The sequence below is a fragment of the Athene cunicularia genome, assembly GCF_003259725.1.
Source record: "Athene cunicularia isolate RWA chromosome 19 unlocalized genomic scaffold, athCun1 chr19_part1, whole genome shotgun sequence".
In the NCBI taxonomy this organism is placed as follows: domain Eukaryota; kingdom Metazoa; phylum Chordata; class Aves; order Strigiformes; family Strigidae; genus Athene; species Athene cunicularia.
In genome coordinates, this window is record NW_020799124.1 from 2,794,930 (window position 1) to 2,809,695 (window position 14,766).

The 14,766-nt window shown below is 40.6% G+C and overlaps 1 protein-coding gene across 8 annotated transcripts in view; it reads left to right on the plus strand.

Annotated features, from left to right (window-relative positions):
• BCAS3 (BCAS3, microtubule associated cell migration factor) overlaps positions 1-14,766 on the plus strand; it is a 371,871-nt gene that overhangs the window by 124,732 nt on the left and 232,373 nt on the right. For all 8 annotated transcript variants that reach the window (XR_003399716.1, XM_026861420.1, XM_026861421.1 and 5 more), the window contains exon 15: positions 11,392-11,542. Coding sequence is in view for 7 of the 8 variants with exons in the window: in XM_026861420.1 (XP_026717221.1) it covers positions 11,392-11,542 (151 nt within the window). In the remaining variant the exon portion in view is untranslated. The remainder of the gene's footprint in view (positions 1-11,391; positions 11,543-14,766) is intronic.

The following is a 14,766-nucleotide window of genomic DNA, read 5'->3' on the forward strand; positions in this document are numbered from 1 at the left end:
TTTTTTAATATTTCCATTTCCCCCTTTTCCCCTTCTTTCTCTCCCTTCTGCCCCTTCCCCCCCTTTCTATTCCCCCTTTCTGTTCCCCTATTCTTTCCCCCACTTCTTTCCCCCTCTTTCCCCTTCTTTCCCCTTCTTTCCCCCTCTTTCCCCCTCTTTCCCCCTCTTTCCCCCTCTTTCCCCTTCTTTCCCCTTCTTTCCCCCCTTGTTTTATCCCTTTATTTGTTTTTTTTCCTTTTTTTTTTTTTTTTTTGTGGTGGATGGAGAATCAGCGGAGTGAAAGAAGTGGGTGGTATATTTTGGATACTTTCTGAAGTGGAAGGAAAAGATCCATTCCCTTTAGATAAGTAGGGAAGTAGACTGATAAATTCTGTCACAGGGGAAGTTCGTGTCTGTACATAAAGTGTTTTAGAAGTGGGCTTTTGTAAACAGTGTAGAACTGAGACTGGGGCAAATGTATGTTTGCCTTTATATTTGAAAAAAAAGGGAGTTGCAGGTATTCCAGAGAAATTGAAAATTGAAGGAGACTGGCTTCAGAAGGGAATTGCAGTTCTTGAGATATGAAGTGTAAAAACACATGACTGAGTGATTTAGCACAGCAAATGCCGTAGCAGTGGTCGAAGCAAACGGCTTCAGAAAGAAGCAGTGGGTCAGCAGGCGGAGGGGAAGTAATAGGGAGTGCACGGGAGACCGCGATGTCAAAGATTGATCGCGAGGTGAAAGGAAGGTGGAAGGCAGAGAGGGGTTGGATTACCACAGATGTGAGCGTCCCACTGAAGTTTTCCTGTCAAGATGGATGATTTCAGTCTTGGTAACATCAAACTGAAGAAAATTTCTATAGGGTCAAGCGTTGATGTGTCAGAGGCATGTGCTGAGGGAGCCCGAGACGCGTTAACTGGATTTTTAAGTGTTTCTCTGAAAACGGCTTAATAAAATGACATTTTAGGATTCTACTGTTAGTTCAGTTGTTCCCTCGATTACTTCCTCTTAATTTACAGTTAAATGATGTTTTTCCATCTGCAAATCTCACCAGTTAAGCAGTATATAAAGGTATATAATACACAGGGTAGTGTGTTTCCTTCTCATACGCGGTGAGTAGTAAAGACATCCTGCAGATTATGCATCGCTTTTGAGAGGGTTTTGCAGTTCTTGCCAACTGGAAATTGATAAATAGTGAGATTAGCAATGCACAAGAAGGAACGTGATCCAGTACTTTATGGCTTCTCAGCATGCTTTATGTGTCTGTGCAGAGGACTATATGCACTTGCATACGGGTGAAGAGTATTTTAAGGAGAAATGAGTGTGATCAGCATAAAAGCAGTCACTAAGATTGAGCTTTGAAATAACAACCCAGCTGAAAAGAGTTGGTCACTGAAGGAGGGATGCAGGAAAGGTTTTCTGAATGGCGTTTGTGTCCAAAGCTCAGAAGTGGAAAGCCTGGGACTAGGTCGGGAGAAGGGACGTGTAATAGAGGGGAGACAGCGTGGTCCAGAAATCTGTTGGTGGGTCAAGGAATGTAAGTGGCTTGAGGGAGCTGCGAGCAGTGAAATGACAAAAAGTAGCCTTGCCCACCTGATATGAGTCTGTACTGGGTTTGGTCAGAAGGTGAGAAAGTAGAATCTAGAGTTTTTCAAGAGACCGTATCAGCTAAAGGAAGAGGTTTAAGTATTGAGGGTGTTGTATGACAAGTAAGGTTTGGCATGAAGGAGGGTGAAAGCATGTGAAGCTCTGCATTAGTAACCAGCGAGGGAAAGGAATGGGAGGAGAGCTGGTGGGAACAGGCATTTTATCTGATGGACCTGCGGAGTTCAAGCTCCAACACCTCCTGCTTCCCCTGCTGGCAGTGGGTTTTCTGGGGCAGAGCCACCGTTGCAAGGGCTGATCCCTTGTGCCTGCAAGGTCTGAATCCGATTCCCTGTGTACGTGATTGGTGATTGAGTACGCAGTAAATGGGTGCTGCCCTCGTTGTCTTTTTTCCACTTATTATTCTTAAGTAAGGCATTTAAATCAACCGTGCATTTTTGGTAGTCTGAAAAATGTAAACACTTTATGTAAAGAAACGTAAGTGTTAAGACTGGAAATAAAATACACTCGTATCTTTTAAAAGCTTTATCTTTACCCTTAAATATGCTGATTGGGCTTATTCTTTTTGCTTAGTCTTCGTGGGCTGTTAAAATCAGTTGCTTTTTCCCATCTCAAGGAAATGCATCTTTGACACTTCTCATGACCTGAGTCACGATGCTGTCACAGAGCCAGAAAACGTCCTTAACAGTCATGGGTAAAAGAGCAGAGCTGCCGAGGGTGTGTGGTGGGTGGAAGAGGGAGAGAGAGATTGCTATGGTTTACTTCAGTTCCTCTTCTATGGGTGTTTCAGACAAGCCATTTATTATAATTATCCATGGATATTATTATCAAGTTCTCATATGCAGTGGTTCTCAAGGCACTTTTTTTTTTTTTCCACATAACTTGGGATAAATAGTGTGTATTCAACCTGGATTGAATTCAGATGCTCAAATATTTGTGCTAATTGTTGCAGCTAGAGCGAGGGAAAATAAGACGTAGTTAAAAAGGTGGGGGAAAGAAAAAGCCACAGATATATTAACATGTAGTTTATTGTCAAAACTAAATTCTAATAAGCTGAGCCCTTTGGCTAAAGGGGCTGCTATTAAATTTTCCCTATCTCATCACCCAACACAGCTGCATACAGAGGTGTCCTTCAGAAATTCCCAGACCAGTCAGTTTGCAGTTTCTAAGACAAGCTGAACAGTTTTTCTTGTGTTGTCCCAGTTTAAAAAAAAAACCAAAAAAAACCAGGTTTGTAAAGATCATTTTATCATTTTATTTATCATTTTATTCTGTATAATTTGGAAGAGAAGTCTGGGACACCCAAATTTTCTAAAGTTCACAATGCTGAAACATCTCAGAGTCATCCCTGAAAGAAGGCTTTGAGTTCAGAACTGTGCTGATACGAGTTATGATTGATAGGCAGGACAAGGAGCAGCAATAGTGCATACTTGTTTTCTCAAGCGCTTCATCATTCACCAGCAGACTCTGTTAGTAAAATTCCCATGTGCAAGAAATTGGAGTAACAGAGTCTCTGCATAGTGCCTAGAAGCTGCCCGTACGATAACCTCATTAGTGGAGTGTTAAGTCTGAGCTCACATAGTCTTTTCCTTGGAAGAGTTTGCAAACTCAAGTCCGGTGCTGTGGTAGCTACAGCCGCAGCTTCTGGTCCAGAGCTGGCTTAGGGCCACGTGTTGGGGGGGATGAGCAGTGCACCTTCACATTTGTCTGCAAAATGCTTCATAGCTATACCCACAGTACCTACAAGAAATGAATTTTGCAGTCTGGTACAAACAGGATGGCAACGTCCGGACCCCCCCTGCCTGCGGCTGGCGTTTGCCAGCGACGACCCAAGAGCACAAAGGCCAGTTTGCCTGATTTTGCTGGTAACCACCATCGGGAGCAAACCAGCTGGAGTGTTGCCGCTGCTGCCTGCTTTATGGCTGTGCAAAGCCCGGAGCCAACAGCTGGCAAACAAGTTTTGTTGTTGTTTTTACTTCAAGGAGAGTTTTGCCCATAAATGGACTTGAGCTTTGCACCAACAATATTTTTAGTTAAATAAAATCCTGGAAGATGATTATTAGGCCAGGCGTGTGTGTGTGTGTGGTGGTGGGGTTGTTTTCTAAGGAAATGCTTCAAGGCACCTTTACTGTGCAGCTCTTAGGGGAACTTTAGCACAGCAAACTGGTGTCTGTTACAAAAATGAGGAGGGGGAATGGCAAGGCAAGAAGCAGATATTTGTTTCAGGTTTTCAAGCAGGTATTTTTTACACAAGGCAGTTAACACTATGGATGTCCCCACAGCTGCTGGTGAGAGGTGACATGGGGCCCAGGTCACTGTTGCTGTTCTGGCAGAAGTGGTTTCCTCTCCTTTTGGTTCCTCTGGACTGTCAGTGTAATTTCTTTTCCATGCAGGAAAAGAAGAAATAGGCGTGGAGGTGGGTGAAACGGCCAGCCGTACATCACTGATCGTACGAGTAAATGACAGGTTCAAATCCCAGGTAGAGCTTGAGGTTTGAACTGTTCTTTCCTAATCCATCTTGGCCCAGGTGGAGGTAGCAGGCAGCAAAGGGGTCACGGCAGTTCCTTCTCTCTTCTGACCCGCGACAAGGGCAAGAGGAGATTTTCAGGTGTCAGTGGGACATTTAATAACTGAGAGTCAAAGGTTTTGAAACTGAGGATAGTAGAAAAAAAGAGAAGCTTCAGAAGGAAGAAAGGAATATTCTGAGGCTGTATTCAGATTTTGAGTGGATGACGCTGATGAGCAGTTGGGAGAGCTGAAGTTCAAGGAGCTCGGGTGAGAGGGCAAATGACTCTGTCTCATCAGTGGCCGAGACACTTGGACTGGCGCTTGCATGTCTCGGCAGAGTGTTCTGGTGAGCTCGCCTGTCACCATCACATGCCTTGCCTGGATGCAAATAGAGAGAAAGTTCTGCTTTCTTAGGAAAATCATGAGATTTACTGCAGCTGTGTTTCAAAAGGTTCAGTATCAGGCCGTTTTAAACGTTAGGAAAACAACCGGCTGCATTATTTTCTCCCATCCATTCCAATGGAATCAAGTTGGTGATGGGTTTTGGACTTGCACCAGTTTAGCTGAGAGAAAAATTTGCTCCAAGTAGCTAGATCATGTGCACATGCAATCTGTAGCTAGTACAAAATATTCTTCCTTTAATGGGTCTAATTGTATTGGAAATATTGAGGGTTAGGGTGTGAAATGAGTCTAAATTCGGTAGGATTACAATTCAAGGAAATGACCGTGTATCTTCAGTGCAGAAATGATTGTTAACTAAAATAGTTTCCTGACTTTTTCTAGGAAAATGTGTCACATTTAACAGAGAAAGATAAAACATATTTGACTGAATAAACCCAAACACAGAAGGAAAAGCCCACTTTGGCAGTAATTAGCACTTGTTGTGTTGAGTGTGTTTCTCGGGATGCTGTGGAGTTTGTCTGTTAGGCTCTTCCAAACGACTTCTGTGAGCCAGCATTGCTTCCGCAGGGTTCTCTGCTCAGGTCACAAGGCAGCGTTTCTCACCAGGGCGCTGCTGTTTCCTCTTCCGACTGTAGTAGATTACAGATTATACTGGAACATGTCTGAGAAAAGGTCAGAAACGAGGGTGAAAGTCTTGGAACTGAAGCTGGGAGGCTTTCCATTCTCATCCGGGAAAATTTTTGTATTGAATAAAAGGCAAAGCAAAATAAACCACCACATCCATGACACTTCTGTTTTTCCTGCCATTTTCTGTCTGCCAGTTAGAAAGGACTTTATTCCCCTTGCATTATATGATTAGTGGATGATTAGCTGAGGAATCTTCAGTGTTACACTAAACAGGAATAATAGGCAAACACAGTTCATTTTCATGTAACTCGGTCTCCACATGATTGCATAGCCTGGAGTTACTGGGTTTTTATTTACCAAATTAAAGATGTTTATATGTAGTGTTAATGTCAGTAGACTACGTGGCATACTTTGAAATGTAGTCTGTTAAATATTGTAAGATATAAAAGATAATCAAGTGGGGTTTGAATTTTAATGACGCTGTGTTACTTAGTTTTTTGTATTGGAGTAATGAAAGAAAAGGGAAAAAAATCAACACAGAATCATTTTATTATGAGGCTGAGAGGTGCTCCATACCACTTTAGATTTTCAAGTAAAGCATACAGAGAAAATGAAAATCTTTATGATCATTATTTTCATACCAGAAAAATGTCTGGGCCAAGTCCTGTTTGCTTTGTTCACTAACAAGGTGGAATTTCTCTATGCAAAAAAGGATCCCACAACACTTGAGTGGGGAGAGATGCCGTACACCATTGAAACTGCCAGGGGACATTTAATGGGTGGAATGATTTCATTTCAGTTTGGTGGTGAGTTGGTGTTTGCATCCCTTAGGTGTTAGGGTGTAGGTTTGGTTTTAAGCTCAGTTGTGAGCTCCCGAGTTCCCTTTCCCTCTGACGGGGGAGGCTGTGCCCTGCGTGTGCAGCGGGGATCTGCGGCGCCGGTGTACCGGAGCAAGGTTTAAATCAGGTAAGAAGTCATTTGGTCACCTTGATGTGGTACTAGGCGTGGACTGAAGAGAAGGACAAGGTAACCATGGGTCTGTATCAGCATAATTCTTTGTGGATCCAGTAAAGTCTCTTTGCATGACTCTGGCTGCACTGTGCTGGATTCACGGATGAGCTCCTCGGGGCTCTGCCTTGCTGCTTTTTGATGGATATTTATGTCATTAGTAACTGCAAAAATCAGGATGTTTTTCTTCCTCTCTGCTCAAAGATGATCTCTGACAGTAGTGCCCTGAAGTACTCTGTTCAAATGCTGACCAATTTGAAATCTGGCCTGAATTCATCAAGGCTCTTAGTTGATCAGAAGAAGACAAGTTTACTGTATTAATTGCTTTCAGTTGATTGAATGCTTTTTATACAGTAATACAAGTTCACAAGCCTAGCACGTTTTCCTCCAGGTGTAGCTTTTCTTTCATATCCAAAAATACACTTTGAAAACTTAGAATTGTGTGATTTGACCAAATGTTTAAATCTCACATTCAGGCCTTGAGAGTATTTTATAGGTTTAACAGTGATTGTAAATAAAGTAATCGTAAATAAAAATTGTAGCCACCAGTACCTTCACCTGGCGGTGGCAGAGGTACGTGGAGAGCTCTGAAGCAGGAGGTGTTGCCGCCGGGTCACGGGCCCGGGGCTGTGATGAGGAGGGTGGAGGCGAGGGCGAAGCAGCGGGGCCGTGAGCCTGTACCTGGGAGCTGCTCCTGATGTCTTTTCCACAGATGTCCAGCTTTGTCAAAAACCAGTAAATCTTGTGAAGTTTATTTTCTTTATAGCATCTGTGTTTTATAATGGTGCTTTTAATTTGTTTTTTCTTTGTCTGCTGGGATTTCTTTTGTCCGGCACTTTCAGGCCTCCCTTTTTTTCTCGGTGGAAGTGAGTCCGTTAATGATGGCTGGCTGGGGAATACACCCCGGCCAGGCCGGCACGGCAGCCGCTCCCTCTGCCTAACAACAAAACCCATTGTTGTTTGCTTTCTTCACTTTTATCCTCAACTTCACCCATTTTTCCTTTGTGGAATAAAATGCCTGCTAAAGCGTGGCTCGGATTGTGGGTGGATGATACGATGACTTTTTTGTTGCAGACTTTCAGCAAACAAGTACACAGGCAGAACTAACTGATCATATTTTCAATGTCTCAATGGGGAATGTTTATCCAAGTTAATGCTGCACTTGTAAATAAACTTCTGCTGTCAGACTACCAGCACAACAACATCCTCAGCTTCTTGCAAATCCCTCAGTAATATTAGTAAGAGATTCACCAGCAGCTTCAATTGAGACATAAGACTTTTTTCTTTTTTTTTTTTCCTCCAGTGGAGGTCTAAAAGGCTGAATTAGGATTGACTGTAGGAGTTTTCTTGACTTGGATTTAGTTGTGATCAGGACTTTGGACCTTGAGTTTGTAATATTTGAGTGAAAATAATGCAAGTGCATCCTTTCACGTGTGTCTTGAGCTGTGGCCCAAGCTGGAGAGGGAGTGCAGGCGAACGGGAGGATGCATACAGGGAAAATAAACCTTAGCCTAAACTGGCTTTAATGTATTCCATGCACAGCTCTTGAGCTGTCGTCTGAAAATCTCCTTCGTGGCAGCCCGTGGAAAGACAAATACTTGACCAAAAGGACTTGCCTCGCACCGGGGTCCCGAGGGCTGTTAAGCTCACGCTCCGGGTGATTACCAAGGGAAAGTGCCTCATCGCTCAGGATCCTCGGCTGGAAATGTTCAGAGGGATTCCTGAGAGGGCATGTTTGCCATGAAATTGTGATGATGATGATAAATTTTCTCAAAATTAATTGCAATAGAAGGTTTTGTTTGAATAGTCAATAAGGTGTGATTTGTAGCTGTCAGTGTACAACCAAGTTAGCATTTAAAGTTAGTGCTAAGTGAAGCTACTCTACTGAAGCTCTAGTTCCAGGGGTTTATTCTTTATTAATACACATATTATCTTACAAGAGTGACTGTCTACATGTGGCAAAGTAACCTGAGTACAGAATTCTGCTGTATGAAAAATGTTTTGTTATTTCTAGTGGACTAAAACTTTGGCTTATTTGTTGCTTGTCCTTTGACAGTGAATCAACAACTGCTTGAGCTGTAGAAATAATGTTGATGCTTGACTGCGTTCTTTGTGCTCTTCTGGCCTGATAGAGCAGTCCTGGGCACACGCAACTCCCATTTACTGCAGGAGGAGTTTCCTGCTTCGAAGGGCTGGAGGAATGGAGGCTGACTTTGTTGGATTTCTGCATGGGCACAACAGCACACCTTAAAATCATGAGGTTTTAAAAGGACTTACTAAACGTAACGTGTGACACTTACTCGTTCCAGTGAAATTCAGACTGCACAGTACAGCCTTTGCTGAAGGCTTAGGACGGGATCTAGACACAGAGTGCATTTACTGGATCCCCAAGGCTATGCAGTTAGGATGACAAGCATGCACCTCTCTGATAGGTCTGAGGCAACCATACAATGAAGTTATAACACTATAGAACATTTCCATCATAAAAATAGCTAAAGATAGTTCAGTGTAAATGAAAGCAAATATTTTTGCTTTCTTCTATTCATCGCTTCTTTCTTTAACCTTACTCATCTGCACCATCTTCATATTACTGTAGTCAGATTTTCAAGGAAAACTTTACTGTCAGAAATAATTTGTCTCCTTTTTGTAGCATTCCAACTTTTAATTTTTGCCTTGTATCGCTTCTAATTACATATATTTGTGGTTAAGCAGCTGAATGTTGCTGCAGAAAATACAGATTGGCAGGCAATAGGTACTGGGATATGTTAGATCTTCACAGCTTTTCCATTTGTCAGAGCTGAATTTTGTAATCACGTTTGTGCTGTGAAGTGCAGTGCATTATGAGCTCTGGTTTAATTAATTTTTTATTGATGTTTGTATACATCAGATTAAGCTGTGCATTTAAAAATGAAATGCTTGACCTCTGAATGTGTTGTTTCAAAGAATCATCATCTTGGATTTTGGTCCCATTCCACATCTCTTTCACAGATTTTTAGTTCTGTCTGTATAGTTTAGTAATTTTTTTGTTTACTCTGAGTTTTCTTACGTGAGGCTAAAAATTTGTAGGATATTGTTGCTACAATTAATAAAAATTCCTAAGCGATGACTTAATCCTGCAGTTCTCTGAGTATCCTTAACTGCCTTGGGATTCCTCAGCTCGTGTGAAAATAAAGCAGCTCATCCTTGTGTAGGAAGGAAATCTGTAAATGCTTCATTTCTCCGCATGCAAATATTCTGTTGAATCAGCTGAAGGTTTTTGCATATGGAAAACTACATGATGTTGGGAGCGGAGGGCACCGAGTAATTAAATGTGCTGAGAGAGAGAGAGAGGAAGGGAGGAGTGTTACAGCACAGTCATTTGGTTCAGTAGTTCATAGTTAATCATTATATTCCTAACAAGTAAAAGAAAACAAATTACAGACATTTGCAGCCCCCTCTGTAGATACGGTCGCTGTTTGCTGTGTAGCATGCAGTTGCTCGCGGTGAATACGGGAGAGGGAAACACTTTCAGAGGGGCCTTGATTACATGCAACAGTAACTAATTAGACAATAATGCAGAAAACTATTCATACTCCTTTCTACAAGAACCAAGAATGCGTTTTGAAACTAATCTTAAAAAAATTAATTGCAGCTCAGTCTTAATTTAAAACTGAGCTTTTTTTTGCTTTTTTTTTTTTTTTTTTCCCCCTTTTCCTGTTTCTTTTTATTCCAAGTTGGTGCAGGAAAATTGCTATTAATGAAATCTGCTCTCTGAGACTTCAATAGGCTTGTTATTCATTAAAGCCTTGCTATTTCTCTTAAAATGTATTGACCAGTGTTCAGGCCAGATACTTAATACAAAATACACTTTGTAATTTCATCATTTTTGTTATTGTGCTTTTCTAAGATGCAGAGGTCTATAGACTTTGTAGAAAAAACAAATAAAACCCCTAAGCTTACAGTTATATAGTATTAAAAGAAGGGTAAAGGAAGCATTGAGTGTCTTTAGGATGATGAGACATTCATTAAGATTTTTCCACCTTCCTTTTCCTATTTTCAATCCATCTGAAGTACCATTAAAGCTTTTCAGGCAGCTTCCTGTGAGAAACCCTTTTCTGTGCTGTTTTTCTTCCTTGAAAAAAGGTGGCTGCTCTTCAGTCAGATTGTATGGATTTGGCCTGGGATTTGTATAATATCTCTGTAGAATGCATCGGTTGTTTAGGAACCTAATTCCCAATATGGCTCCCTTTTGATAAAGAACAAAGCCAGCGTTTCACAGCATTATAGGAACACAGAAAAACAAGTTAACGATCTAAACCTTTTAATTCATGCTTGCTTGTCTATTTAAAGTACTTTTGATTCTGTTATAAACAGACTGGCCCCTTTTTTGTTTAACTTCTTTCTTTGGTTTCTTCACATTTCTTTCTTTACTGTCCATGAAATTTGTAGCTAGTTTCCTTTTCTAACTGAAGAATGAAAGGTTGTGACTACAGAACGATGCAGAAAGTAAGAAAGCGTATCTAAGCTGGGCGTGCATCCAGCACAGAGCTCTTTGAAACAAGCTAAATTTAGGGGTGTTGGGATTTTTTGGTTATGTTTTCCCCTTCCTTTTTTAAGTACCTATGTTTTGTTTTCTTAATTCTTTTTTGAGCGAACGTGAAGTTTGTTACTTTTTTCATACTTTCTTGATTTTTACGTGTAGTTTGACATGTCTTCATTTTATATCGTTACTGGTTATTTTCCTCTGGTCTTAGTTCAGCAGATTACTGCTATGTGTGCCTCTATCCATAGAGACAACAAAGGCAACCTTTTCAGGACTTCCAATTACTAACACTGTATGCGGTACTTTAGGAAAGTAATTCCCTTCCAGATACTCCCTTCTTCTTCTTCTTCTTCTTTTTTTTTTTTTCTTTTTAAGTAGAGAATTAGAATCCAGAGCTTGTTCTTCAAATCAAACTTGAAAACTTTTTGGTGAACAAAACTGTGAGGCAAGCAGCAGTAACAGGCATAATTTCCCTTCCATGGAAGGGGACCTTATTCCCATATATAAAAATCAACATTTGCTGCTTCCATTGTAATTTCTTTTTTTTACCTGAAATAAAGATGACTTTTTTAGGTGTCTTTTGCTCAGAATAGGAGCTCATTATTTCATTTTATTTTCTCTCTTTTTTTTTTTTTTGGCAATGAGTTCTTTCAGGCAGAAATAACATAAATGAATGTTAGAAATGATAAGTGAAGAAAAACTTCCAATAATGTGTTCTATTACGTCTCTGTCCCATCAAGGTAAATTGAACAGCCAAGACACTTACAATAACTTCACAAACAATAATCCTGGGAACCCTCGACTCCTGCCTCTTCCGAGTTTGACTGTGGTGTTGCCTCTTGCTCAAATCAAACAGCCAATGACATTAGGGACCATCACCAAACGCACAGGGTAAGTCTATCGGCACAGACCTTTCTTAACGTTGTTATTTATCATTAACGTGGAAATAATCTGTGTTATTAGTGATACTTGGTTTTATTCCTTATTCTTAATTTCAGTGTATGTCATTTAATGGCAACGGGAGGGGGGTGGGGGGAAGAGGAGACAGAAAAAGAAAACCAGCATCAGATAAGTAAACAAAACCTGCAAAACGACGTCTGAAAATTCAGGAGTGTTCATTTAGATGAGGTCACTTTCTTGCAGTCTGCCATGTGGGAAATACTGTATGCTGGCATCAGGAGAATTTTCACACCAGGAACTGGCATGAAACATCAGCAGAGCTGTATTCAATCAGAATAAGTTATGGCTTTGCTTTATTTTTTTAAAGTTTGTTTATTTTGATTTCCTAACTTTTCAAGCAGAAATGATTTTTGACTATCAGAAATGGAAAGACAGTAAGCCAGTTTGAGCATAAAGACAAAACTTAATCCTGCTGTTCCCTTGACCTTATTTTTCCTCTGAAGTGACTGTTCTGTACTAGGAAATTCACGTGTGGACTTTCATTCCGGAGCCAGCTGCACTTTGGTACTTCTCACTGTGCCATGATAAAGCGCTGCAGAATATTTGTTGTGAAAAGCTCTACTTTAATATCTGTATATTATAACTGAGAATATTGTGAGCTTCATGAGCTGTAACGATTTTAATTGATAACTTTTCAACAGTTGATATTTTTCTCTTGCTACATTTCAAATCGTCAGTTTTTGCAATTAATACATAAAGCTAGTGGGTGATTATTGTATTTTCCCCCCCTCTTGCTTTTTGGTGGTTCAAATCCCTGAATATTTCTAATTCAAAGTCTGATTGAACCATTAACTTACAGATGGCTTTTATATTTTGAAGAGAAATAGATTGTGTATGGCATGTGGTTGGACAAAACAATTGAGAGTCCTACAGGTTCATAAAATTTTCCTGCATTTTGGCAAACGGGTGCAGGCACTGTCTTGCTTGCTTCAGTGGTTTCTTGTTTAAGCCCCTATAGTGAGGTGAATTTTCCCTTGTGTTTCATGAAGCGGGAATTATTTTTCAGGCGAGAGCTCGGAGATATTCCCTTCTCTCCCTGAGTAATTCCTCTGTACTGTGCTTGAGTGTTCAGGACATCCTGTAAAATCTGTTCTTGTTTTGCTTAGTGCACTAAGTATGCATGATGATGTTCTGAAGCTTACGTATGCATTCGCATATATACGTGTGTATCTATATACATGTCCACCTAACAATCCAGTCCTGCCCTCACGGCTGTAAACAGGAATTTCATTAGCCTTGCTGAGCCACGTTGTGAACTACAAACACGCAGTTGCCCTAAGCACAGAGGCTGCCTGCAGATAAATTCCTGAACTTCATAGATAACTGTAAATGGAACGTAGGAAACAGTAAAGAAACAGTATGAGGGTGATCTTGTGGTTTAACTTCTTCCACATATACATTTCAGTTGCTTATTTTTGCTTGCCTTCTTTTTCTTTTTTTTTTTTTTTTTCCCCCTGCTTTACAATTTAAATGCAGGCGAGGGAAAAAGATTGAGCTAGCAATTAACTTTTGAAAGTATAGAAAGGTGTGATCTTGGATGAGGACAGGAGGGGAGGTAGGATCGGAGAGGGTTCGGTCTGAATGGAGATAAGCAAGAAGGGCCAGTTCTTCAAAGAGGAAAAATATCCAAGAGGTGTCTTGAAGAGTAGAGTCAGAGGACAGAAATGTGATTCTGCGCTCTGTTGGTAGGCTCCTAGAAGTGGAATAGTCACTTAGAACTAGGTAGGACAGGACGTGGACAGAAAATAATAAACCACCTGAGGGTCTGCTGCGGGGAAGGTAGGGTGACAGGAGCACTGGGTGATGATTTGGAAAAAAACCTCTTGGTTTACAGCAGTAACTCATGCAGTGGCCTTCACAAAGGCTGTTTCCTCCATGCTCTGGTGATACCGGGAAACTTTTCTAGAACTATTGCAAATGTACTAAGTCTGCAATATTTTATTTAATGTTTTATTTTTAAATATCTTAAACATATTCAGAGAGTGAGGATATTCATAGTTTTAAGTGAATTTTACTATTCACAAACTGTCCCTGTCCTCTTATTTTGTCTAATTTTTAAAACTAATTAAATTTGAAATATTCAATGAGGCTTATGTAAGGGGGGAAGACAACAGTCATGGGAAATACCCTGCTGTGTAAATGGAGTTTTCATGAATGAGGATCATAATTTTCAGTGAAGCCTATGTAGATGTGTAATGCTAAGCTAAAAACTTCCTTCATTTGTTCTGCATCCAAAATATTTGATGAAAGTACACAAAATTAACATGAAAAGCTGTATTTATAAAGCAGGGATTTGAGAGGAATGCCTAGGATCCAAGAAGCCTGACATGCCTAAAATGACCGAATTGAGACAGCAGCCTTAACTTAAACCTCCAGGGGGCAAAGCGTGTGTTTAACATATTTAACATCTGCCCTCATATTTCTAGAAACACATAGCACTGTAAGTCTGTACAGTGTAATATTTAGACAGGACAGGGACCATCTGCCTCAGTCTGAGAAGTGTAGGAGGCATGTATTACTGCAAATGGCAAAAGACAGATGTATTTACACCTACATGGTCAGCACCTTTAAGCACTGCTCCGAGGAAACAAGGCTCTTCCTTGGGAGCAGCTGCTTAACCTTGTGATTGTGCAGCGATCAGAAAAGGAGACGCACTCGCGATCGGTTGGATTTTCCAGTCGCTGTTCGGCGGCCCTCAAAGCAGACTCCTTTTCTGTTGTTGTGACTTGTGAAGAATTAAAAATTTAATCTGTTACAGTACATTTTTGAAGGTATAAAGCAAGACTGAAAGGATACCATGTAATTAGCAGCCCTGGATTTGTCCGTTTTATTTGTTTTAAATGTATGAACAGCTTCTTTAATACTAGACATCTTGATTACGTTTTCAGGTTTTATTAACCAAAAAGTCAAGCTGGGTTTCGTTCTGCTAGTATCCAAGACAGCAAAATATTTTTCAGGTACTGAAAGGCCTGATCAGTGCTTTTAATATCATCTGTCTTGAGCAGAGCTGCAAAGCATGTCATTCTCCTTGACAGGTGGAATGGCAGTAAATTTTTAAAAAGTGTTCACTGTAGCCCTATGGGAATGAAAGTCCAGAATCTGGAGTTGTGTCATTACTGCGCTATTCATCACAGATGCTTTTTTTTTTTTTTTTT